General features: G+C 39.9%; 3 protein-coding genes across 3 annotated transcripts; all 3 read left to right on the top strand.

Annotated features, from left to right (window-relative positions):
• Positions 1–8,149: 8,149 nt before the first annotated feature.
• On the top strand, positions 8,150–10,706 carry LOC126788100 (root phototropism protein 2). The gene is made up of 5 exons (XM_050514064.1): positions 8,150–8,274; positions 8,368–8,437; positions 8,537–8,914; positions 8,995–9,720; positions 10,087–10,706. The coding sequence occupies exons 1-5, from the start codon at positions 8,213–8,215 to the stop codon at positions 10,591–10,593; spliced, it is 1,743 nt and encodes a 580-aa protein (XP_050370021.1). The 5' UTR covers positions 8,150–8,212; the 3' UTR covers positions 10,594–10,706.
• A 1,306-nt stretch (positions 10,707–12,012) lies between these two features.
• Positions 12,013–15,317, top strand: LOC126785947 (26S proteasome regulatory subunit 6B homolog). Its single transcript, XM_050511629.1, has 6 exons — positions 12,013–12,564; positions 13,417–13,647; positions 13,772–13,930; positions 14,091–14,243; positions 14,593–14,676; positions 14,867–15,317. The coding sequence occupies exons 1-6, from the start codon at positions 12,064–12,066 to the stop codon at positions 14,999–15,001; spliced, it is 1,263 nt and encodes a 420-aa protein (XP_050367586.1). The 5' UTR covers positions 12,013–12,063; the 3' UTR covers positions 15,002–15,317.
• A 3,542-nt stretch (positions 15,318–18,859) lies between these two features.
• On the top strand, positions 18,860–22,871 carry LOC126785946 (probable inactive receptor kinase At5g58300). The gene is made up of 3 exons (XM_050511628.1): positions 18,860–19,187; positions 19,864–21,199; positions 21,989–22,871. The coding sequence occupies exons 2-3, from the start codon at positions 19,930–19,932 to the stop codon at positions 22,609–22,611; spliced, it is 1,893 nt and encodes a 630-aa protein (XP_050367585.1). The 5' UTR covers positions 18,860–19,187; positions 19,864–19,929; the 3' UTR covers positions 22,612–22,871.
• The last annotated feature ends 718 nt before the right edge of the window (positions 22,872–23,589 follow it).

Genomic DNA, 23,589 nt, shown 5'->3' with positions numbered 1-23,589 from the left:
CGTGTGAGATTAGAGAGGTGTGTGTGAGTGAGGGGATTAAGTGTGGGTGGGTGTAGGTGTAGTGTGAATGGGGAAATTGGGTGTGGGAGAGAGTAGGGGATGCTTGAGCATCCCCACCTTTGTGAAAGGATCCGCCCCTGCTGCCATACTAGATTGACCCATTCTAAATCACATCCATTTCAAGGGAAATCCGGGATGCAATTGAAGTATGGAAGTGGCACAGGTTGCTGGGAATGAGGCGATGTACTGCTGTGGAGAAGCAAATAGTTCCTCATTTGATTTTAATAGGTTTTGGTCCAAGAAAAATATTTGCAAGGTTTTCACCGTTCAAATTAGTTTTATCTCAAAGCACATTGTTGGAGGGAAAAGTATGAATTGTCTCCGGAGCACGAACCCTAGCTACATTATCAATGTCATCTCATTCAAACGTCAAATGAAGCTTAACCTCCTAAATACAAACATGTTTCAAGAGAATTATTATTCTACCCTTATGTGTGTCTTAGTCTTAATAGATTTCTTGTTAGAGATAGATTAACATCTCTGTAATAGATTAAGACTCTGAATCCTACGAGATTATGATTTTGTAATACCTATATATAGGTCCCAATATCATTCAATAAAGATATAGTTATTTCATCTTGCATCACATTATCACGCAATTTGCTTTAAAACCCCAAACTTTTTTTTGCCTTGAAAATCTTTTTTTTTCCCGTCGGCCGCCCTAGTCTCCGGCCTCCGGCAACCTTCCTGTCGGCGCTTCTCGTCGGCGATAGCCCCTGCCGCTCCCCATAGCCCATGCATGCATACCCCTTGCAGCCCATGTCGTCCCCTGCAACCCTTGCCCGCAACCCCTGCAAACCCTCACAGCTCCGCAGGGTCTCATCCGCATTCGCCCCGAAAATCATCTTTTTGCCCCACAAGACCCCGCATTAAAGCATTCAAGATTGTTCCTCCAGCATATTCACGCAAGCAACGCGAACTTAACAAGCAAAGCCTTCGCTCTAGAGAAGCTACTCCCGTCTTCTCCACACCTTCAAATGTGATTTTTCATTAACCTTCCCGCTTTTGAACATACAGATATATTATATCGGGCGCTATTAGCCTTCTTCATGTCTCATTTCTGGCCTTTCTTATAATGCTGATGAGACCAAAGAGGGATATGATTCCCCTCTTGGTCGATGTTTTTCATGTGACGGTCCTGGGAGAGTCACAATTGTTTTGAAAGAGAAGTTAATCGATTTTCGTGTGGTCACCTGAGTGCACCGTTGTTTTGGGTGCGATCGTAAGTATCGCCATTTGCATCGATTTTTCTTGTGACCATATACGTCACATCTTGTAATTCCTATTATACTTGAATCTAATCGATTATGTATTCGTTTTTGTAGATGTCATCGCTATCTTGACCGGAATTTGACCTTCGTGATCTAGAAGACAAAGAATATTACTGCTGGGTTTCCGACATAGAGCTCGCTTTCGAGAGTCGAGGGATCAAATGTATGTTTGCCGACCCTCCTGCTAATTTCTCACATATGACCAAGACTCAAGCTCTCATCTTCATGAGACGTCACATCCATGCAACTCTCAAGAGGCAATACTTGAACGTAAAAGAAAGAATTATGGGACAAACTACGCTTGCGGTACACCAACGTTCATAAGAAGTTTCTCCCTGAATTGACCGTTAGATGGGATATCATCCGTCTATTGGATTATAAGAGAGTGGATGACTTTAATCAGGATATGTTATGCTTGCAATCCGATCTTGGCACCGTTAGTGCCATCAAGACCGACCTAGATCTTCTCAATAAGACATTGGACACGTTTTCAATCAACTATGAGGTTCAAGCTCATACGTACCGCACTCATGTAGAGGAAAGGAAGATATGATCTTTCGCCGACTTAATGGCACTCTTGGCAAAGAAGGAGATGCATTTTGAGATCCTCCTCAACAATAACAATTGACATGTTGGCATTAAAAAGATTTCTACGCCACAGTCTAATTATGGAAAAGCTCATAAGCAAAAGAATCATTCAACGAAAGCTCCATACCAGCAACAACGTAACAACTCTCGTGGTGGGAGGCAACATGGTCGTTCTCGGCTGAAGTCCAATACTTGGACCCGAGATGGTGGCAGCACCGCACCCTCCGGGGGCAAACCTCAAAGAGGTTATGTGCCTCCTCATGCCTTCACTTCCGGTAATGGCAAGTCTCCATGCTTCAAATGTGGCTCTTTCAACCACTTTAATCACGATTGCCACGCTAGCAAAGAGATGATCAAGGCTTACTCCTCCTACAAGAAATTTCTACAACCCGAATCAAATCCTGTGGATGAGGACCTTGAGATCGAGACTCACACATCTCTATGAAGCCCGAGCCCATTGCTTCCAAGGCTAAGCATCCGGCCCCTATATTGGATACCACCGACTTTGATTAGTCACCTTTATCTTATCCTAACTTTTATGATTTCAAGTATTGTTATGGCCGACCGCCATTGTTATTTTCATTGACTTTCTAATAGTCTTTTGATTTTGGAATTAGAAGTTTGTGTGATGTATTAAAGACTGATATTCAATAAAATTTCTCAATTTCTTGTTTACAAGTCGATCTCTTTGAGAAATTTATTTACCTTACACTTAGCATAATGGTCAACTTGTGCAACTCACATGGTTTTCAAATTGGACGCTTTAAGGTTATATGTGACCCCAATAACACTACATTGTCAATTTGAAACTTAAAATATGGAAAACGGACCTTGGAACGTCAAAAATTGACGTCGTTTTGGCCTTTGGCCGTATATGGTTACTGTTCCGGTGTTTCCAAAATGTTTTCTGGCGTTTTGCCGGTGTTTTGGCCGCCTTCCGGCCACTTTCCGACATTTCTGGTGCCACCATGCGGTTCCTGCCGGCATCCCTTGTCGGACTTGCAACTCCGGCCTCCTTATCGGCCAGCTCCGGTTGCCGCCAGTTCAGAAGATTTTTCGTCGTTTCTCGTCATTTTTCCGGCATATTTCCAGCATTTCTTGCTGTCACGTTTTCCCAGTCCAAATTTTACCATTCGTTTGGATAATGCTAGAGAATTCACCTCTAAAACTTTTGATGATTACTGCATGTCTATTGTGATCGAAGTTGAACATTTTGTTCCTCATATTCATTCACATAATGGTCTAGCAAAGGCTATCATCAAGCGTAATAGCTTGTTGCTCGGGCAATGGTTATAGGTACTAACCTGCCGGTCTCTGCGTGGGGATATGCAATGTTGCATGCAATGACACTTATTCATTCAAACCCACGGCTAACCAAGCATTTAATGCGTATCAGATGGTAACTGGTTACGAACCCAATATTTCACACTTACGCATCTTTGGTTGCATCGTCTATGTGCCTATTACGCATCCACTGCGTACTAAAATGTGTCTTCAGAGATGATTAGGTATCTATGTTGGCTATAATTCCCCAACGATTGTTTGCTACTTAGAACCAACCACCGGAGATCTCTTTACTGCAAGATTTGCATATTGTGAGTTTGATGACACGACCCGCCCTAAAATATTCCCTAACATTGAGGCAGATCATGTGGGGACCACTATCGAAGGAGATATACCAAAATTTTCGACAGTCTCCCTTAAAAGTAGCTAACCCTCCCTGCACAAAACGACATTTCGAATATCTCAAATCCAACCTCAACACCTGGAGCCTTTGTGCTCCTCACAATTTCACAACCTCCACAAACACAAATCATAAATATAATTCAAAATGCACGACGGAGTATGCAATGCTCGTTACCAAATCTCATTAGACCCCTGGAGTTCGAAGCTCGTCTTATACCGTAACCGCCCAACCCACTAAGACAACGATGTCGGTAACAATCATTCAATGTTCTACAAACACTAAACTATGTAAATTATATTTAAAAGCAACGTCCACTCAGGAATAAATTATGAGAACCAACACGCTCAACAAGTCACCTGTTCTCTCTTCTAAATCTCTATCGGGAGTTTACTAGTACATCCCCTCTCTTCTAGTGACTTGGTAGCATCGCCACCCCTTCTGATTCATCATCTCTCTCTGTTATGCCATCTGCAAAGACCACTAGTTAATCCCTTATCTCCTAGTGTCTCAACAATCTGCTGGCTCATCCACTCTCTTCCGGTTTCCTCCGATTCACCCGGTTCATCCCCTCTCTTCCAGTTTCCCCTAGTTCAGCCCATCTCTTCCGGTTTCCCTCGGTTCATCCCCTATCTTCCGGTTTGTCCCCTCTCTTTCGGTTCTCTCAGTTTATCCCCTCTCTTCCGGTTCTCCCAGGTTCATCCACTCTCTTATGGTTCTCCCCGGTTCATCGCCTCTCTTTTGGTTATCCTGGTTCATCCCCTCTCTTCTGGTTCTCCTTCCAAGCGGACTAACCCCGCTAGTTTATATCATATCTCATTGTACCCCGAGTATCACTCCTGCACGCATAACAATATTGACGTACCCCGAGTCTCACTCATAAATGCAGAAGCCAATAAATTCGACTAACTGAGATACCCAAACCCACAACCCGAACGATCACACAACACCATAATCGTTATCAATCAACACAATCACATAGCCACAAACATCAAATGAACACGAAGTTTACGTCAATAACACATTATCTCTACCAACGATAATCTAGATTAATGACCTCATACGATAACCAAATTCAACAGTTAAGATATTGATGAGTTCATTTCGACGTATATTACATGATGGAGTGACTCACCGCTCCAAAAATGGCAACACGCGCCACCGCATGCACCATCACATGTAATATACGTGAAAGTTATAGATCACCAGAAAAATAAACCTTTTTCACGACGGCGTCAAAGCCCAGATCAACCGGAAAGTGAGTGCCCAATTCACCTCTGTGTGGGCTTGGGCCTTGGCCAAGATTATGTTTGGGCTAGGTTTCATTGCTTTCAGGCCCTCGCATTCGTGGGCATAAATATGAAATCCCAGTGGGTGGCATTTAAAGATTTGGGCTTCGTATACTCTTTTGAATCGCAGGCCAAATCTGGATTTCAAGTTACTTCAAATAAATTAGCTAATGCTAACATGACGTATTTGATTACTTCTGGTTCGATTACAGATATTCAGCATTGAGATATGACTTTCTAGTTCTAGTTCTCTAATTTGCTAGTTGTTTTTCATTTCGCAAATTCTTAATTATTGTTGCTTCCAGAAAGAGAGTGGTAGTTTGTTTATATTGTTTTGTACATTACTTTTTTCTATTATATGACAATTCTTCGTTTCTTAAAAAAAATCTCAAAAACTCTTAACACATAATTCAGAAATTTTGCATGATTGACTGACACAATCATATAATAAAATACGCCAAGGGGTGTTTTGAGTTTTGAACGCGAAACACATCGATATCCTCATATCCTACATGTGATAAAATGATCCTCATCATGTTTTGATGTGCTATAAAATTATGCATCTTAATGGGCTTGTCCAGTGTTTGAAATCGGCTGTGTAGGTCCAATAAAACTTGTCAAAAGGCCCAAAAACCTCTAAAACGATAGTAGGATACATTCACCTATAACAGTGAACATCATCAACAACTCTGCTGGAACAGTAGTTCACTGTGGTGAAGTTTGGTACGTATAGCCGATTGTTACTTATATTTTCGTGTCAACGATGACCTACCTTCTGAAATAATGGACGTGTAGACCTCGACATGTTATTTTTGAAAGAAAAACAGAGAGCTACTGGGGCTCTATTCCTGTCCACAATTTGGTTTCGATGATCATTTAGATCAGAGGAGAAGGGACCAACATACCTCTCGATCTCTTTCGTGCCACCACAAGTTGCACCTTTCAGATTCCCAAAATCACACTCTGTCTGCTCCCACATGGAATGCCCAGACCATCGTCTTCAGCGTCACTTTAAACGTTGATCACCGATCTAATCCGTTTAACCTCAATATAAACTCGATCATCGATCATCATCTTTATATATACATGCTCAATCAATGTGGTTCGAATTCTCCTACATAATTTCTACAGTTATGTGGGATTTATCTCCTCAAAAGAGTATTCCTGGTGGGATAATTGATATTTTGATCAATAATTGTACGTGTATGTGTGAAATAATTGTGTATGATCCACAATTTCGCGATACATACCAGTTTTAACTTTTAAGTACTTTTGCAATGTATGTAGGACTCGTGGGTCATATATATACTCAAACTTTGCCCACACACAAAAGTTATTCGAGGTAAAAGTAAGATGATCGGTATTAGTATTGCATGAAGGTTGTCATAAACATGCAAGTGATGCAACGGTGTAAAGATTAGAAATTAATGGGGGACACCAATGCGTGTAATTACTTCATAAGAGCTCAATTGTGTCAAATTACACAAAGAACAAGTGCATATATAACACAATTATGGGGGTGTTATGGCTACTCCACGTCTTTGAGTAACTCTGCCCCCGTAAATATATATGTTTATGATCAATGAACCATCAGGTCAAATCACTTGAAAACATCCATAATCAACGATGTCGAAATGTATGTATGAAGAATTAGATTCACCATAAAAGCATGGTTCATAACTTCATATTGTTCACATATATCTATCAACCAACCCGTTAAAAATGACATTCGAGGTTCCAGATAGTAGAGCTTACAAGTCGGTAACCACTAAACCCTAGGGCGATCCTTAAATTGGCGGGCAACAGCACCTTTCACGTCGAAAACAAAACGCCAAGTGTCAGCTAATGATTGGGTGGATTTGGAACAGATTAAATCGTACGGGGGACCTAGTTACCCTGCCTGTCCATTTCAGGTAACATGTCATCTGTCTTTACCCAACGGGGCCCACTTCGAGGAGTACAAAGTTCGACTACGTGCTGACGTGGCGAAAAGAAGTCCATTGCTTTATGAGGAGTCGTAGCTGGGCAAAGTCCTGGCCAATTGTTTCTCGTGTGGCCGAGATTTGCCCCGGAAGGCCACCAATCACGACCCGATGTCTATATTCCTAAAGCTTACGTATATATATAACTGAGAAAACTTAAAAACCTAAAGCATTTGCTCATTATGCAAAAATAAATAAAAGAAGAAAAAAAAATGATAACATCAATTAACCGATACATGTTCAAAAACCTTGTAATATATTTTCATTCTAAGTTCTAATCGTCTTGTTACTCTTGTAATAGTTTCAAACGTACTTAACTATAAGATCGAGTGGTATCAAGTTTGTTACGTGATTCATTTGCTTGTTGTGTATGTTGTTGATCGTATTTTTTAGTTCGCTCAAGACTTTTGTGATAGCTCAACATCAAATCAAATTTACCTTTAAAAAGTTACAGAATTCACATTACGCATGAGAGATCGGATAGCTTGAGAATACCAATTGTCTAAAGTGGTAACTCATAACTTCATATATTTTATCATACTAAAAGAAGGTACAACTATATTTGAAGTTACAACAGCTTTACACATGAAGAGGAATAGCTTGACATGCACAACTCGGGGGAGAATTAAACTCTAATTATGATCCAACTATATTACCCTTTACAAATGTATACATATGATTACGCCCGGCGATAGTCAACACGTAGTCCAAACGCCATATAATCGGCCAAAAACTATAGTTACATTACCGCCAAGGTTGCGGCAACAAGGTACTTGGTAATATTTATGTTCGAACAACAATCGGAGAGCATTTTTTAGGTGCTATATATATTATCATAATCGAAAATTAATAATCAGGTTTAATTACTTAAATATGACCTTACATAATTATTAGTGAAGAAACTTTATGAATTGATACAACTAGAATTTGATTTCCATACTTAATTAATTAGGTATATGGTGGGAGATGATTCAGAGATCTACTTCCCTCCCTGTTTGCTGTGTTATGGCTTGGTCTTTGATCCTTATCAGCTTCTCTAACTGGTTCTTCTTTTGATCAGATAACAGGTTCTATTTTGTAAGATAGTGCAAATAGGAAGGAATAGTGACAACGTTCCATAAATATACAGATGACATTACAGTATATATAGAAGTATCTTAAGGAATTAGGGAAAACGTCGAGCTAGTCGTTATACAAGAGGGATAACATTATATCCAATTATCTTATCTCAGACATTATAGTTATGGTAAATAATACTCTTTATGTAACCCAAAGGTGACCGCTTAGTCTTCTCACACCACACATCGTACCTTCTCCTCTTCTCATCCGAACTCTCCCATGGCCTCTCTTGCCCAAAATACTGACAGGTTTTCCATAGCCATGGAACGAACTGGCCAATGGTATAACAAAGCAATACTCGATCTACATCTATTGTACATATAGTTAAGATGTTCAATAATTCTTATCAAGTTCTCTTGTGCCTTATTTTACAGGATTTTCTCTCAGGATATTCCTGTCGATGTGGTAGTCGAAGTTGGCGAAGCCAATTTCTCTCTACACAAGGTAATGTAATCGAGCCTACACTCGATCATTTCTGTGCTAGTATCGTCCTCATGTTCGTGTTCAAAGAATTAAACTCACCTCATTCTATGTACGTAACAGTTTATGTTAGTGGCCAAAAGCAACCGGATCAGGCAACTTATATTGGAATCGGACAAACCAGACCTGACTCGAATAAACCTTTCCGACATTCCTGGAGGACCCGAGACGTTCGAGAAGGCAGCTAAGTTCTGTTACGGCGTCAACTTCGAAATCACAGTCCACAATGTAGCTGCTCTCCGATGCGCAGCCGAGTACCTCCAAATGACCGACAAGTACTGCGATAACAACCTCTCTGGCCGTACAGAAGATTTCCTTTCTCAGGTCGCCTTGTCCAGCCTCTCCGGCGCCATTGTCGTCCTGAAATCGTGTGAAGATCTCACTCCCATCGCTGAAAATCTCAAAATCGTTCAGAGATGTGTAGAAGTAGTCACCTCCAAGGTACAGATTTTTCAATCCAATTAAGTTCAGCTGTGAACAGTGATGATTTTATCATAGAACTAACCTGTGGTTGTTTATAGGTTACAATCGAGGCAAACTTTCCAAGTCGACCTCCGACGAACTGGTGGACGGAGGAGCTGTCAATATTGGGCATTGAATTCTTCGGGAGAGTTATAACATCCATGAAACAACGTGCATCGAAAACGTTTACCGTATCTAGCGCGATCGTAACATACGCCGAGAGATGGCTCCGGGATCTGATCCGGGACCAGTCTGGCGCCGGCACCAAGGCCTTGGCCTCCGACGACTCCGACCTCAGAGTCAAACAGCGGGAGCTTATACAGTCCATAGTGGCTCTCCTTCCTTCCGAGAAGGCGGCTCTACCGATCAACTTCCTCTGCTGCCTCCTCAGGTCGGCCACGTTCGTCAAGGCCTCCACGGCGGCGAAAACCGAGTTGGAGAAGCGGATATCGGTGATTTTGGAGCACGTGACTGTCGACGACCTGCTGGTGTTGTCGTTTACTTACGACGGCGAGAGGCTGTTCGATCTGGAGAGCGTGAGGAGGGTTATCTCAGGGTTCGTGGAGCGGGAGAAGAGCGTGGCGGTGTTTAACGCCGGTGACTTCAGAGAGGTGTGCTCTGCTGCGATGCTGAGAGTTGCTAAGACTGTGGATGCTTATCTCGGCGAGATAGCCACATGTACTGAGCTTAGTATATCGAAGTTTAATGGCATCGCCGTCCTCATCCCGAAAGGCGCGCGTAAAGTTGACGACGATCTCTACCGTGCCGTTGATATTTACTTGAAGGTAATAATTAGTCCATAATTTTCAACCGTCATATAGCTAATTTACTATAAGTAATTTTCATCTTCCATAATTATTACATTTTTGGATGTTCTTAGCATATGTGTACGTGTGTGACTGTGTGTAGTTGTGTACAGTACAACTTTCGTTTACGTTTTATGTTTCTAATTGTCTTTTTATAATCATGGAGGTATGGAACTTCAAATCTTCAATCTCAATGATTTGTTTTGGTCTCATTTGAAGTTTTTAATATTGAAAAGGCAAACGTGTTATACTAGATAATTAGCTAGTCTTTTGGAGATAATAGCTAGCTAGAGGTTGGCTTGGGAATTTAACTGAAGTGATTGATGTATTTTTGATGTGCTACAGGCTCATCCAAACCTTGATGAGATAGAGAGGGAGAAAGTGTGTAGTGTTATGGATGCGTTGAAGTTGTCGTACGAAGCGAGATTGCATGCTTCGCAAAATAAGCGTTTGCCGGTACAGATCGTGCTGCATGCCCTCTATTATGACCAGCTCAAGCTAAGGAGCGGTGAAGACGAGAACGACACGCAAATTGATGCAGCGTCGACCAGAAATCAGGTACAGGCCGACGTTTCGTTGGCTAAGGAAAATGAGGCGCTGAGAACAGAGCTCCTGAAGATGAAGATGTACATTTCAGACGTAAAGAAGACCGGAAGTGGTGTAGGTGCAAGTGCAGCGCTAGCGACGACGTCGTCTGGGAAAGGCGGTGCGCCGAGAAAGACGTTTTTCTCGTCGGTGTCGAAGAAACTGGGGAAGTTGAATCCGTTCAAGAATGGTTCTAAGGACACCTCAAACATTGATGATTGTGTGGACGTTACCAAGCCTAGAAGAAGGAGGTTTTCCATTTCTTAATCAAGTCTGTTTTAAGCTTCCGCGTACGTACTCAATCAGTAACTGTACCTGTTTGCATTTGTGGTGGTGATGTTTTTATATTTTTCTTGTTTGTTCTTTCTGTTTTTTATTGACATTTGTTATCTGAATTTTGGAGCACATTTGCTCAATTTGTGTAGTGACAAATATATATACATTAAGATTGATATACATGTATTAATGGATGATAACTATGTTGAGATCGAGTGATCGACCCCCAATAAGTGTGTGTCGGCAGTTTGGAAATTGGAGGCTAATTAGATCCCATATCCTTGAGTACCGTTCTTGGAATTCTTCATGAACACAGAGATCGAATAATGTTATAATTAACATGCTTCCTAATCAAGTCAAACCATGATCACAAATTCTAGGTTAGAATTTGCAAGGTGAAACATGTACTTTAAGTTCATGTCAGGCAAAGTCTTTAAGGAATCATATATGGGGGACATTTAAACTCCAAGCTAGCTAGCGTGGAGAAGAAGATGTTGATCGATCATAAGCAAGAGCTCTGATCCTAAGGGGACATCGTGATTGAAGAGACAGAAGAGCCCTTGCATCCCAGACCATCAAGCACATGCATGATTGAGGATCCCATCGATCCATAAGATTACCATCCCCCCAGTGACAAGCACAATCGATCCTTTCCAAGGTGGTCGATGCAGCTCAACATGCTCGACAAGGCTAATGTTGCTCTTGGCCTCTTGTCGTCGTATATAATAATTGTTTAAATATAATCGACTCCAAATTCGTGCTTGTACACAAAAGTGAAAAACACACGTACTCTTTGATCTAAGATACATAGCAAGCCTTCCTTGCATCAAGGTATCATGGATTATGGATATCACACTCAAAGCTGTGAGATCTTTCCAGTGAAGAGTATTATATGATGAACTAGGAGAGTTTTTCAACGTCAAGGAACAAGTTAGATATCAAGAGGATGGTACGTGCTCGGATCGCAATATATACTTATATGCATCTAGACTCACAGCCAGATTTGCATTCAGTGAGGGGTATATACAATGTCAGGGCTCTTCCCTAACGTGATAGCTAGCCATATAAGTAACACAACGACCTCTATGATATTGAGATCTATGAGTAATCAATCAGAAAGAAACACAGTAAAAATGAACCAATAACATTAAAAAAAATACGTCACATACATTATGTACCAAGTACATATAATTATTTTTCCTTAATGAGGTTCTCCTCAGCAATGTGATTTATGAGAGAGAGCCGATCAAATTATCAGGTCTATGAAGAATTAGAATCCAAAAGAAAAGCTGGCCCAGACAGATTTGGGCCTTATTTCAAAAAGCCCAAACATTCGTGTTGAGTCGGTAGACTCACTGTATAAATACCCCCACACCCGATATTAAAACACTTTCTTGTTGCCTACTCTAATTTCTCATTCCCAATTCTCTCCCAGCTAATTTGAAATCAGAAACCCTAACAATGGCGTCGGCGATGGTTCTCGACCCGAAGCCGATCCCCGGTCCCGCCACCACCCTCCCTCCCATCAGATCTGACCCGACCGTCCTCACCGACCCGAACTCCTCCGACGAGGACTCCACCGACCTCTACAGCCGCCTGAAGGCCCTGCAGCGGCAGAACGAGTTCATCGACATCAAGGAGGAGTACGTCAAGGACGAGCAGAAGAATCTGAAGCGGGAGATGCTCCGGTCGCAGGAGGAGGTCAAGCGGATCCAGTCGGTGCCGCTCGTCATCGGCCAGTTTCTGGAGATGGTCGACGAGAACCACGGCATTGTGGGCTCCACGACGGGGTCGAACTACTACGTCAGGATTCTGAGCACGATCAACCGCGAGCATCTCAAGCCCTCGGCGTCTGTGGCCTTGCACCGCCACTCTAATGCTCTTGTGGATGTTCTGCCGCCGGAGGCCGACTCGAGTATCTCGCTGCTTAGTCAGTCGGAGAAGCCTGACGTCACCTACAGTGTAAGCTGTGCTAAAAACCTGAACCTTTTTACTTCAACAGAATTGAGTTAAAGATTTTAGGGATTGGAAAAGTTTGCAGTTAAAATTGAAGTGAAAAGTATTTAGAATTGGGGGTTTTTGGATTGTAGAAATAAAATGATAGCTGAGCTAATTGTTACTGAGCATTTAGGGATAGGGATGTTAGGGTTGTCTGCTTGTTTAGGAAGTGTAGGTAAAATTTAAGTAAAGAGCTTTAAGCGGAATCAATTGAAATTGGATTAGGGAGTTTAGGGGTTTCTATTTTGTTCGGGAACTAGTTAATATTAGAGCAAGAGCATTAATTGGAATCAAATTGGGGCTTAAGTTGAGCTGATAGATTCCCTTAGTTGGTCTGCCTTAGTGTCTATCTGTTGGTGAAGTATGAATGTTAAGGTGAAATGTTAGAGAAGGTAATAATGTATGCCATTTTTCTATGGCTTAAGCTAAGCTAATTGTTACTGAGGAAGAGTTTGTTCTTTTGTTATGGGAAAAGCTCTACCTCTTGGTCAAGTGTGTGTTAAGCTGCAGCATATGCATATAGATTTTCAGTGTACCATCAAGTATCAATGAAAGTTGATGAAAGAAGTATAAGTTGCATAGCAGTAGTACAGATGATGAAATCATAGTTTAGGGGTTCCCAATTTTCTGTCAAGTTGCATCTCTGTATAGGTAGCAATTCCTATTGGTGTTGCTGTGCTAAATGCAGTCTCAGAGTTGGATTGTTGATAATATTTTTTTCTAATGTTATCTGTTTGCTTCCACTTTGGTTGTTTTTGTTTCACAATAACATGATACTGTAACACTTATACTGATTTATCTTGTTCTATGGTTTAGGATATTGGAGGATGTGATATTCAGAAGCAAGAAATCCGTGAAGCAGTGGAACTTCCACTTACTCACCATGACTTGTACAAACAGATTGGAATAGATCCTCCACGCGGTGTTTTGCTCTATGGTCCACCTGGAACTGGTAAAACCATGCTAGCTAAGGCTGTGGCTAACCATACAACTGCTGCCTTCATAAGAGTTGTTGGTTCAGAATTTGTTCAGAAGTATTTGGGAGAGGTAGGGTCATCTTAACTTTTATTCTCTAATTTTTATGTCTTTCATGTTGGAAGAATGAATACTCTTGAGGCAATTGCAGGAGACTCGATTGTATATCGCAATTGATATTGATTTCTTTGTTTAGGGTCCTAGAATGGTTCGTGATGTTTTCCGTCTTGCCAAGGAGAATGCACCTGCCATCATCTTTATTGATGAGGTTGATGCTATTGCTACTGCAAGGTTTGATGCTCAAACTGGAGCTGATAGAGAAGTTCAGCGAATTCTTATGGAGCTCCTCAATCAGGTAGGGCCAGGAGATTTCTCATCTTTAACGTGTACAGCTTTTATTTATTATCAAGAGTATATTCATTTGAACTTAGATATCAAATGTATCCCGTTTGGCACTGTATATCTTTTTTTCTTACCAGCACTCAATTTGATGAGGAATTTGTTATCTTTTGCAGATGGATGGGTTTGACCAGACTGTAAACGTTAAGGTCATAATGGCCACTAATCGTGCAGACACGTTGGATCCTGCACTTCTGCGTCCTGGAAGGCTTGACCGGAAGATTGAATTTCCTTTGCCTGATAGGCGACAGAAAAGACTTGTTTTCCAGGCAAGTAAAATTCATATATGCATCTTTCCATGAATAATTTGTATTAAAACATGGTAATAAGCAACTGTGTGGCATTTCTTCTTGTCACCTCTTAATCTTATTTTATTATTATTATTATTATTTTTTAAGGCCTTTGGTCATAATCTTGGTTATGTTTTGTAAAGTTGTTAGACACCTCTGCTTCCATGCCTATTGGTTTATTACTGTAGCCATGTAGCTTCCCACCTTTTTAAAGCGTGTATGACTTGTGCAGTTGTGCTTATAATGAAGTAGTTTTCCTCTTTATACTCTTGGGGCCTTCTGCCAAGCCACAAGTTAAACAATTTCAAGTTTCTTGCTTATCCTGCAGGTCTGCACTGCTAAAATGAACTTGAGTGACGAGGTAGATTTGGAAGATTATGTATCAAGGCCAGACAAAATTAGTGCCGCTGAGGTGAGTCATGATTTTCAATTAGGATAGAAATAATATTACTGTTATGGTTATGTGGAATAAAATTTAATCTTGTTCTCCTCAGATGGTTGGGCCAAGGCAATGACATAGTATTGACGTACAAAAAATGATTATAATACTGTTATGGTGGAATACTGTTTAGTAACTTATACAACTGGTTGGTGTCCTACAGATTACAGCCATATGTCAAGAAGCAGGAATGCACGCAGTTCGCAAAAACCGTTATGTCATACTCCCCAAGGACTTCGAAAAGGGTTATCAAACCAATGTGAAGAAGCCAGATACCGACTTCGAATTCTACAAATGAGTGGTTACTGGAAGGCCATATGACTTAGATGCTAGAGTTGCTGAAGAGGCTCTGTGATTGTAGTTGGATATATGGCTTCTTTGCCATTACAGCTTACTGGAAGACGCTTGTTTTATTATGTATGCAACTTGAGCTGTCAAGTGAAACTACACTGTTATGCTGTGGTACTGCAGTTCTAGCCTTTGTTACTTGATATTCTTCTTTCTTCTCAGCATGTGTTATGTTTATGAGATAACATTCACGTTAACTAGATGAAGTGTCAAAAAATGCAAATTATTAGAAACTTACAAAATTATTCCTTCAGCGATGGGTTCCAGAAGTGAATTGCGTTTGTGTTTCCCTCCCTTTTTTTTTTTTTGTTGTTTCTTGTTTTCATGGATAATTCTAATTATACATACATCATATGTGTTTGATTCTCTATGATTGTGTTTTCATTCTCCATCTTGATTCTGCATTGTAAAAAGAATCAAGCTCAAATTGGCTGTTGGGTTGTCAACTTCTGACTGACCATGCAATTCAGAATGTCAAAATGATTAGTGGTAGTACCAAATTATTCAGTTGCATATACAGCCAAGGGTCCTGTAGATTTCCCCCAGTCCTGTAGTAGTACTAGACTACCTAATTTATGGATCCATGTGCTTGAATCAATATTAAGATGCTGTAGAGGGTAACCTTATATTAAATCAATAGGTCCCCTCCATGAGGTGTTAGATTACCTTCAGAATGAAAATGAGTTTACAAAGAAATGAGAACAAGATGCCACTCAACACATACGTGTGATTTGTTCTTCAGTTCTTTCTTCAGAATCTGTTTCTCATTGTCATTACTGAACACTCATTTGCATTCTCATTCTATTCGAGACTCACTTAAATAGAATGAAAACAAATAAATAATAAAACTTGAAATATCCAATGTATCTATGAAATGCAATGTGAGAGGATAGAGTTCACTAAACTTAATATCTTACAAACGAAATGTATGTGATAGAATGTCTCCGAATTTCTCCTGAAAGGAAAAGGAGACATGGGTCTACATTACATATTCATATGATTATTTGGGGGACCGGGACCCTTATGTTGGCACACCTCACTCTCGAGTAAGTAAGCTCTCACTCTCAATAGTCATGGACTCATGTCTCTTCTGTGCTCTGTAACCTCATAGAGATCTGAGCTTGACCATTGATTGCATGCTGCCTGCAACTCCTTTATTTCCTTCTCCTCTCTTTCACTCATTCTAGTATTCTACTGTGAAGGGTGAAGTGTTCATATTTGCAAGCACATATTGAGTCAAAATAAGAAGAGGAGAAATCTCAGATCGAGTCAGAGCAGGCCCTTCCCTCTGAAAGCCATTATACTATTTCCCATGATCTATCATTTTCTCTGTCCACCAAAAATGCAAACATGTATTGAAAGCTTCAAGGATTACATATGATTTATACATTACTTGTTAGATCTAGCTTTTAACACATTCATGGGTTCTTCTCTGTCAAGCTGTGAGAATGATTAGGGACTAAGACTGGTGTACATATGATAAAACTAAAAGAATGACTTGTTCTGATGAATATATATTAAATCCATGTGAGTTTGTCTATTCTATTGTGTTCTTTTCAGTAATGTAGTGCATAACAAAGCTTTGAATATTCCAAATAAAACCAACTTGGATAAAACATAATAAATACAAACATAGTCAAATTGTTAATGTTGTTGAATCTAAAGTCATGCTAATCTTGAGTAGAATATTCAATTCTTTGGGTTAAGAAAATTCTTCTGCCATAGCCAACTCATGACTCATGAGTAACATGAATACTTAATCATGAATCTTTTTGAGACAGTTAAGACATCATCATGACAGATGTTCAAACTTCTCATTCACAGTGCACTTAGCAGAGTCAATATGCTAGTATTATTTGCAGCTGCAATATAAATAATTTTCAGGTGATGTAATATACACCATTGGAAACTTAGAGCTGACAACCTTAGTTAATTTCTAATCTGCTCTTATTTCATGTGATCTTATGTCTGTCAATCTTTTTGTTTGAAATTCTTCATTTCTTCTAATTGACATGGGGTACAAGGTAAGGTGAGCATGCAAATGATGCATGAGAGATCTCAACCTAATAATGGTAGGTTGAGGGTGGTTGGTTATAAAATAGAAAAGATTGGGAGTGGTTGGATCAAGGTGTGTCATCAAATTAAAGATTGTTCTCTACCCACAGCTCATGAGTATATAATTCAAGATATTGTGTCTCATTAATCTCTAACCTTTGCTCATTTCTCATCTAAATTAACCTTATATAACAGCCTCAAATATCCCACCAAATGGCAATATAGCTAAGCTTATTCAAATCCACCCTCAAAATTGAATTGAAATTGGAGTACTTGGTAGCTAGGTTTCAATGATATCTCTTTAGTGCTGGAAATGGCATGAACAATGAAGCTTGACATTGATTTTTTGACATGTATAAGTATTCAGTTATGACTTGTATATGTGATTGAAAATAATTTGAAAACCCTCTAAAAGCTGATGAACTCTGCAGCAGGATACCACATTGACTTTAAAGGATCCATTCTCATTCCCCCACTGTGGGATATGATGAACCAAAAGAAGGGGAGCTACTGCTGCCACTCAATGCAGGTTGGCCTGGCCCTGCCAAATGCCAATGTTGGAATTTGAATAATGTAATTAAGTCGATATAAAAACCAACTACTTTTTTCGGTTTCATTTTCTTTCTAGAAGGCTATTCTAATTGTGACGGATCATGAATTGCTCTTCATGAAAGTAAGATAGAAGAAGTATACAAAAAAAAAATTCACGTGTAAAAGACGAAACACATCTAATTCTTTACCAAAAACAATATTACCAATTCTCGAAACTACAGAATAATAAGTATAAACTATATAACCCGGTGCAGTGTAACTAATCTTGATCGAAAGTGGTCAATATATACATACTATTTGCTTGTCAACTGTAAAACTTGGATTTGCATTTCAATTTCTTCCTTTTTCTCTAAGTCAAAGACACAATGAATGCTACTAGTGGTGTTACCTTTGTAATTGATAGGTACTTGCATATGGCATATTTGAACTCTCTGATTAGATATATTCCTATCACTCCATCAATACCATATGTGTTATCAAGATTTCTACCTATATGCTAACCTTAATTTAGGGGATGTAATGCATGCATAACCTTAATACACACTTGGGTGCTAGCTACTAGCTAGGATCAATAGGAATGCAATTTCAATAATTTGAATACAAATAAGTCCTGAATTAAAGACCTAATTGATAATGAAAGCACCCAAAGTCCAAATGATGACAGTAAACAAACAAACAAAACGGTCTTAACCACAACAATAAAAACTGCATATTATATGGTATGTACTTAGGCACTAACCTGACAATGAGCTGTAAATTTATACACTTTAAGTTTACAAAACGTTTTTTCTTGCAACATGTTGACTACCAGACTGTTTAAACTCAAGAACCGATGAAATCACTTGAGCACTTGCATTACATGAGGTACAAGTAAGACTCATATAACTTAGAAAAAAATGTCATATTATTTCAGTCATGTTGTGTTGTTGAACGGTTAAACTGAATTAATGGACGATTATGATTATTGTCATGTTAAAATACACTTTATACATCGTATAGATATACACATCGTTGTATGCTGTATGTGTAAACCTGAGCTAGCTGTCTCTAGTACTTACTTTAGTAAAGAGTGAGGTTCACTCAGTTGGCTGGCAAACACTAGTTCAGTCTTCTTCCGTCTTCTACTCTTCTTCATCTCCTTTATTCTCTATTCTATTGTGTCAATTTTATTTCCTTTCTCCCATTTCCCATCACATTTTTTTCTATAAAAATTCAAACCCAAAATTCCCTTTTTCATTCTCCAAAACAGAGCTTTATCTTTCTCTGTAAACTTTCTCAGCGTAGTAAGAAAAGAAGTAGAAATACGTTTTCTGTTTGAAGTTTCAAACTTGCTACTCCCATCTATTAAAATCATGCTCAATTCTCACCAAATCCTCATAAAGTCTCAGACTTTTTGCTCCCCAGTGGTTTCTTCCAAGTACCCACATTTCAGCTGAGTGCTGAACTTGGCAGAAATCTCTAATGTCTGGATCTGAAGCTTCCCCATTCACCTCAGCTGTCTCTACATTCTTGGATTCTGCAAACTGCAGGTTACCATCTTCATCTTTATTTAATTGCTTATAGATCTGGTTGTGCCTTCTGCCATTGTTAAGGGGTGTTTTGGTTTCTGACAGTTTTGGGATTAGAAAGTTAGAATCTTATCCTTGCATGAATGCTTTACTTTGTGTCTCTGCAACTTAATGTCTGTTCTAGTTTGAACCCTTTAATGGTTTCTGAGTTGCAATCATATTTGCTGAATAATTTGGTTGAACTTGGTCAATGTGCTTGGTTTTAGAGCAAACCCACTTTCGTGTATTCTTTAGTTTAGGTTTAGTTTGGTGAATTCACTAATTAAGTTCTTTCTGGTTGTTAAACAACTCCTAGTTATCAAAGTGTGCACAATTCTGCTAATTCTTGCAGCGTAAGGGATTAGCTTGAACAACAATGTATAAAATGGTGTTTTACCTTTCTCACCCACTTGTATATGATAATATTTGAACTCCCAACAGATATGTACCTATACATAGTTGCCTGGTTAATTAAGAACTGATCCAATATAGATTAGCAAATCAAGCATTGCTTAAATTGTTTGATGTTTCATAATTTGATTGATTTGATAGCTTTCCTGTGCTTTGATCTGTTGTTATTATCAAATTTTAAATTTTTGTCCAATTTCGTAGTTAATGACCACCTGATTATTTTTGTGTGGTCTTCTTACTGAACCAGGAGATCATGACCCCTGAAGATATACTTTCAAATTTCTAGTTTCCTGGACTCTGGTCTCAATCAATAATGAAGTCCTGTCCCTTTTCTCTGGTTTCTTTGGGTTTTGTCATTTCCATTCTTCTTCCCCTGGTTTTCTCTGACCTCAGTTCTGATAAGCAAGCCCTTCTTGACTTTGCTAATGTTGTTCCTCATCGCCGTAACCTTACTTGGGACCCTGCTACCTTAGTCTGCTCCTGGGTTGGCATCATTTGCAGTCCAGATGGAACTCGAGTGATTTCTGTTCGTCTCCCAGGAGTTGGACTCATAGGTTCCATCCCATCAAACACCCTGGGCAAGCTTGATGCCCTTAAGGTTCTCAGCCTTCGATCCAACCGCCTCAGTGGTAGCCTTCCATCTGATATTACCTCCCTTCCAATGCTCCAGTACCTATATGTCCAGCGAAACAACTTCTCTGGTGATATTCCTTCAACCTTCCCACTTCAGCTCAATGTGTTGGATCTATCATTTAATTCTTTTACAGGCAATATTCCGCAAATGATGCGCAACTTAACTCGACTCACAACATTATACCTCCAGAACAACTCCCTTTCCGGACCAATACCTGATCTCGACCTACCTAAGCTAAAGCGTTTGGATTTAAGCGACAACCATCTTAATGGCTCTATTCCATCATCTCTCAAAGGGTTTCCTAATTCATCCTTTGTGGGAAACTCGCTTTTATGTGGAGGACCTCTTAAAGCTTGCACCATTGTAATCCCTCCACCACCTCCTACGTCTTTTTCACCGGCAGCAGGTCCTCATAAAAGCTCCAAACTCAGGCTGAAAATGGGAGCTATCATTGCTATAGCAGCTGGAGGTGCTGTGCTATTGTTGCTTTTGGGCCTAATTATTGTTCTCTGCTGTTTAAAGAAAAAAGACAGTGAAGGAACTAATGTATTAAAAGGGAAGGCTCCTACTGGTGGGAGGAGTGAGAAGCCCAGAGAGGAGTTTGGCAGTGGGGTGCAAGAACCTGAGAAGAACAAACTAGTATTCTTTGAAGGCTGTTCATACAATTTTGATCTTGATGATTTGTTGAGGGCTTCAGCTGAAGTGTTGGGAAAAGGAAGTTACGGTACAGCCTACAAAGCTGTCCTAGAGGAGGCAACAACAGTTGTAGTCAAAAGGCTGAAGGAAGTTATCGTTGGAAAGAAGGATTTTGAACAGCAAATGGAGATTGTGGGAAGAGTTGGACAACACGCCAATGTTGTACCACTCCGTGCTTATTATTACTCAAAAGACGAGAAGCTTCTGGTGTATGATTATGTCTCTAATGGTAGCTTATCAGCTTTTTTGCATGGTATGATCTCTACTCTGTTTATATATATATATATATTTTTCTCTCTTGTGGACTTTATGAATTATATGCGGTCACTCCTCTGGGTGTTTGGACACATGAATGTAAACCCATATGGCCTCAAAATCAGTTAGGTATGAACTATATGTACATATATAGAAGAAAAACCAGGTAAACAGGGAATAGACAGCATCATTAATCGCCGTAGAATGTATTGAAAGACTTCTTTTTTTCTGTTAAAAAAAACAGACTTGTAATGGAGTTTTACTCTTGGAACTGTAAGCTTCATTGTGCATCAGTTGAGTAGCATGTTTGATGTTTCCATGTTATGTTATAATGCTAAGGTTTCAGACTGTTAAAATCACATGCTTTGCCACTTATGCAGTTATGCATACATTGTCAGGAACTAAAGTTACAATTAAGATGTAGGCCCCTTTAATGCCTATAATTGTAACATGTTACCCTCTTGTGATGCATATCCCTATTTTTAAATGATCTACTTGTACCTTGTTGTGACACAAGAATGTTTATCTGTGATGCCTGATGTTATTTTACTATTTAACTTCATAAAGTATCCTTTTTTAAAATTTTGGAGATTAGGATGTGTGTGGAAACTCTCAAATTTAAATTGTTCGCCAAGTAAATTGAGTCAGGCAAAGAAGCTTTGCACTTTCTGTAATTCAATAAGTACGTTAAAATCTTTTCCCAAATATTAGTTAACATAAAAGTTAATAGGAAGTCAGCAGTCTTAACCATTGTCTTGAACTAAAACTCATATTTTTCTGATGACAGGAAACAGGGGAGGAGGAAGAACTCCACTAGACTGGGATACAAGAATAAAGATTTCCCTTGGAACTGCAAAGGGAATTGCCCACATCCATTCTGTGGGCGGTCCAAAGTTCACTCACGGAAATATTAAGTCCACAAATGTACTTCTCACCCAAGATCTTGATGGGTGCATCTCTGATGTTGGCTTGACTCCTCTTATGAATGTTCCAGCCACTGCTCGGAGTGCAGGTTATCGTGCTCCAGAGGTAGTTGAAACTCGTAAACACTCTCACAAATCAGATGTGTACAGCTTTGGCGTCGTCCTCCTAGAGATGCTAACCGGAAAAGCTCCTCTCCAGTCACCAGGTCGAGACGACATGGTTGATCTCCCAAGGTGGGTCCAGTCTGTTGTCAGGGAGGAATGGACTGCAGAGGTTTTTGATGTTGAGCTGATGAGATATCAAAACATTGAAGAAGAAATGGTGCAGATGTTGCAAATTGCAATGGCTTGCGTAGCAAAGGTGCCTGACATGCGACCTAATATGGAACAAGTGGTTAGAATGATTGAAGACATCCGGCAATCCGACTCAGAGAACCGGCCATCTTCTGAAGATAATAAATCAAACGTGCAGACTCCTGACCTCTAAACTAGCTTGCTGCTTTTCCATTTATCAGTTTGGTAAATTTATATCGACATTCATCTGATTAGGGAAGCATAAATAGAACAATTTCTATATATGTACATGCCTCCTTAGCATGATTTAATTCCATGCATGGCTTTTGTAGAGTGGGAATCAATCCAATCGTGCGATTTTCCTAGATAGTTAGTTCGTGTTTTTGTTCTTTCATGATTGCTTGTAATATGCATTTTAGCACAATGAATTAATCGATGATCTTCATTAGTTCAGAGCTTCCTCGAGTTTCTGACTTCTCTTTGACAATACGCATGCTCATTTTCATATAACAATGGATTCACGCACGCATAGATCTTCTGAAATGATTATCACACATGTTTGACAATTTGCCCAGCAATTTCTTACGGATTTGATCCTTCAAAGTAGGAGCTATATTTGGAGTGCGCTATAATACCAGAATGGCTGTGAACACCAGGCATTGTTAAGTTTACATTTCATCGCCAACTTCTATTTACTGTATATAGATTGTGGTCCTAGAGTTTCTCACAGATAATAAACATATTGTCCATCTGAAAGAAATGAAATTAAGCTACGCAATTACATCACATTATCGTTTTCTGTAGTACTCCTCCTCCTCTTCCCCAAAGGCTAGGAGGTACTGCCGATCGATCATCAAACAATGAGGGAAGACATGCTGCCAGCCCCTCCCGGCAGCTCCAAGTCGAAGCACAGCAGCAGCAGGGCCAGCGCACGCCACGTTGTCTTCTCCGAGCATTCTACTCCGAGCACCAACCGTGACGGAGCATACTTCCCCCCACCGGATTTAGATGGAGAACGTCCGAAACGCATACGTCCACGTGGCTATGCATGCTGTGCATGGGGATGCATGTTCATTTTCGCCTTCGTCCTCCTCGCCCTCATCTTAGGTTTTGTATTCATCTCCATCTTCCATTCTTACCTGCCTGTAATTCGGGTCCGGAGGTTCAATGC

This window comes from Argentina anserina, chromosome 3, assembly GCF_933775445.1.
Source record: "Argentina anserina chromosome 3, drPotAnse1.1, whole genome shotgun sequence".
Lineage (NCBI taxonomy): Eukaryota > Viridiplantae > Streptophyta > Magnoliopsida > Rosales > Rosaceae > Argentina > Argentina anserina.
This window is presented reverse-complemented; position numbering and strand designations above follow the sequence as displayed.

Coding starts and splice junctions, on each gene's coding strand:
- LOC126788100 (XM_050514064.1), top strand. CDS start 8,213: ATGGCCTCTCTTGCCCAAAATACTGACAGGTTTTCCATAGCCATGGAA. Junction 8,915..8,994: donor TAGAAGTAGTCACCTCCAAG/GTACAGATTTTT, acceptor GGTTGTTTATAG/GTTACAATCGAGGCAAACTT. Junction 9,721..10,086: donor CCGTTGATATTTACTTGAAG/GTAATAATTAGT, acceptor GATGTGCTACAG/GCTCATCCAAACCTTGATGA.
- LOC126785947 (XM_050511629.1), top strand. CDS start 12,064: ATGGCGTCGGCGATGGTTCTCGACCCGAAGCCGATCCCCGGTCCCGCC. Junction 14,244..14,592: donor AGAAAAGACTTGTTTTCCAG/GCAAGTAAAATT, acceptor CTTATCCTGCAG/GTCTGCACTGCTAAAATGAA. Junction 14,677..14,866: donor ACAAAATTAGTGCCGCTGAG/GTGAGTCATGAT, acceptor GGTGTCCTACAG/ATTACAGCCATATGTCAAGA.
- LOC126785946 (XM_050511628.1), top strand. CDS start 19,930: ATGAAGTCCTGTCCCTTTTCTCTGGTTTCTTTGGGTTTTGTCATTTCC. Junction 21,200..21,988: donor CTTATCAGCTTTTTTGCATG/GTATGATCTCTA, acceptor TTCTGATGACAG/GAAACAGGGGAGGAGGAAGA.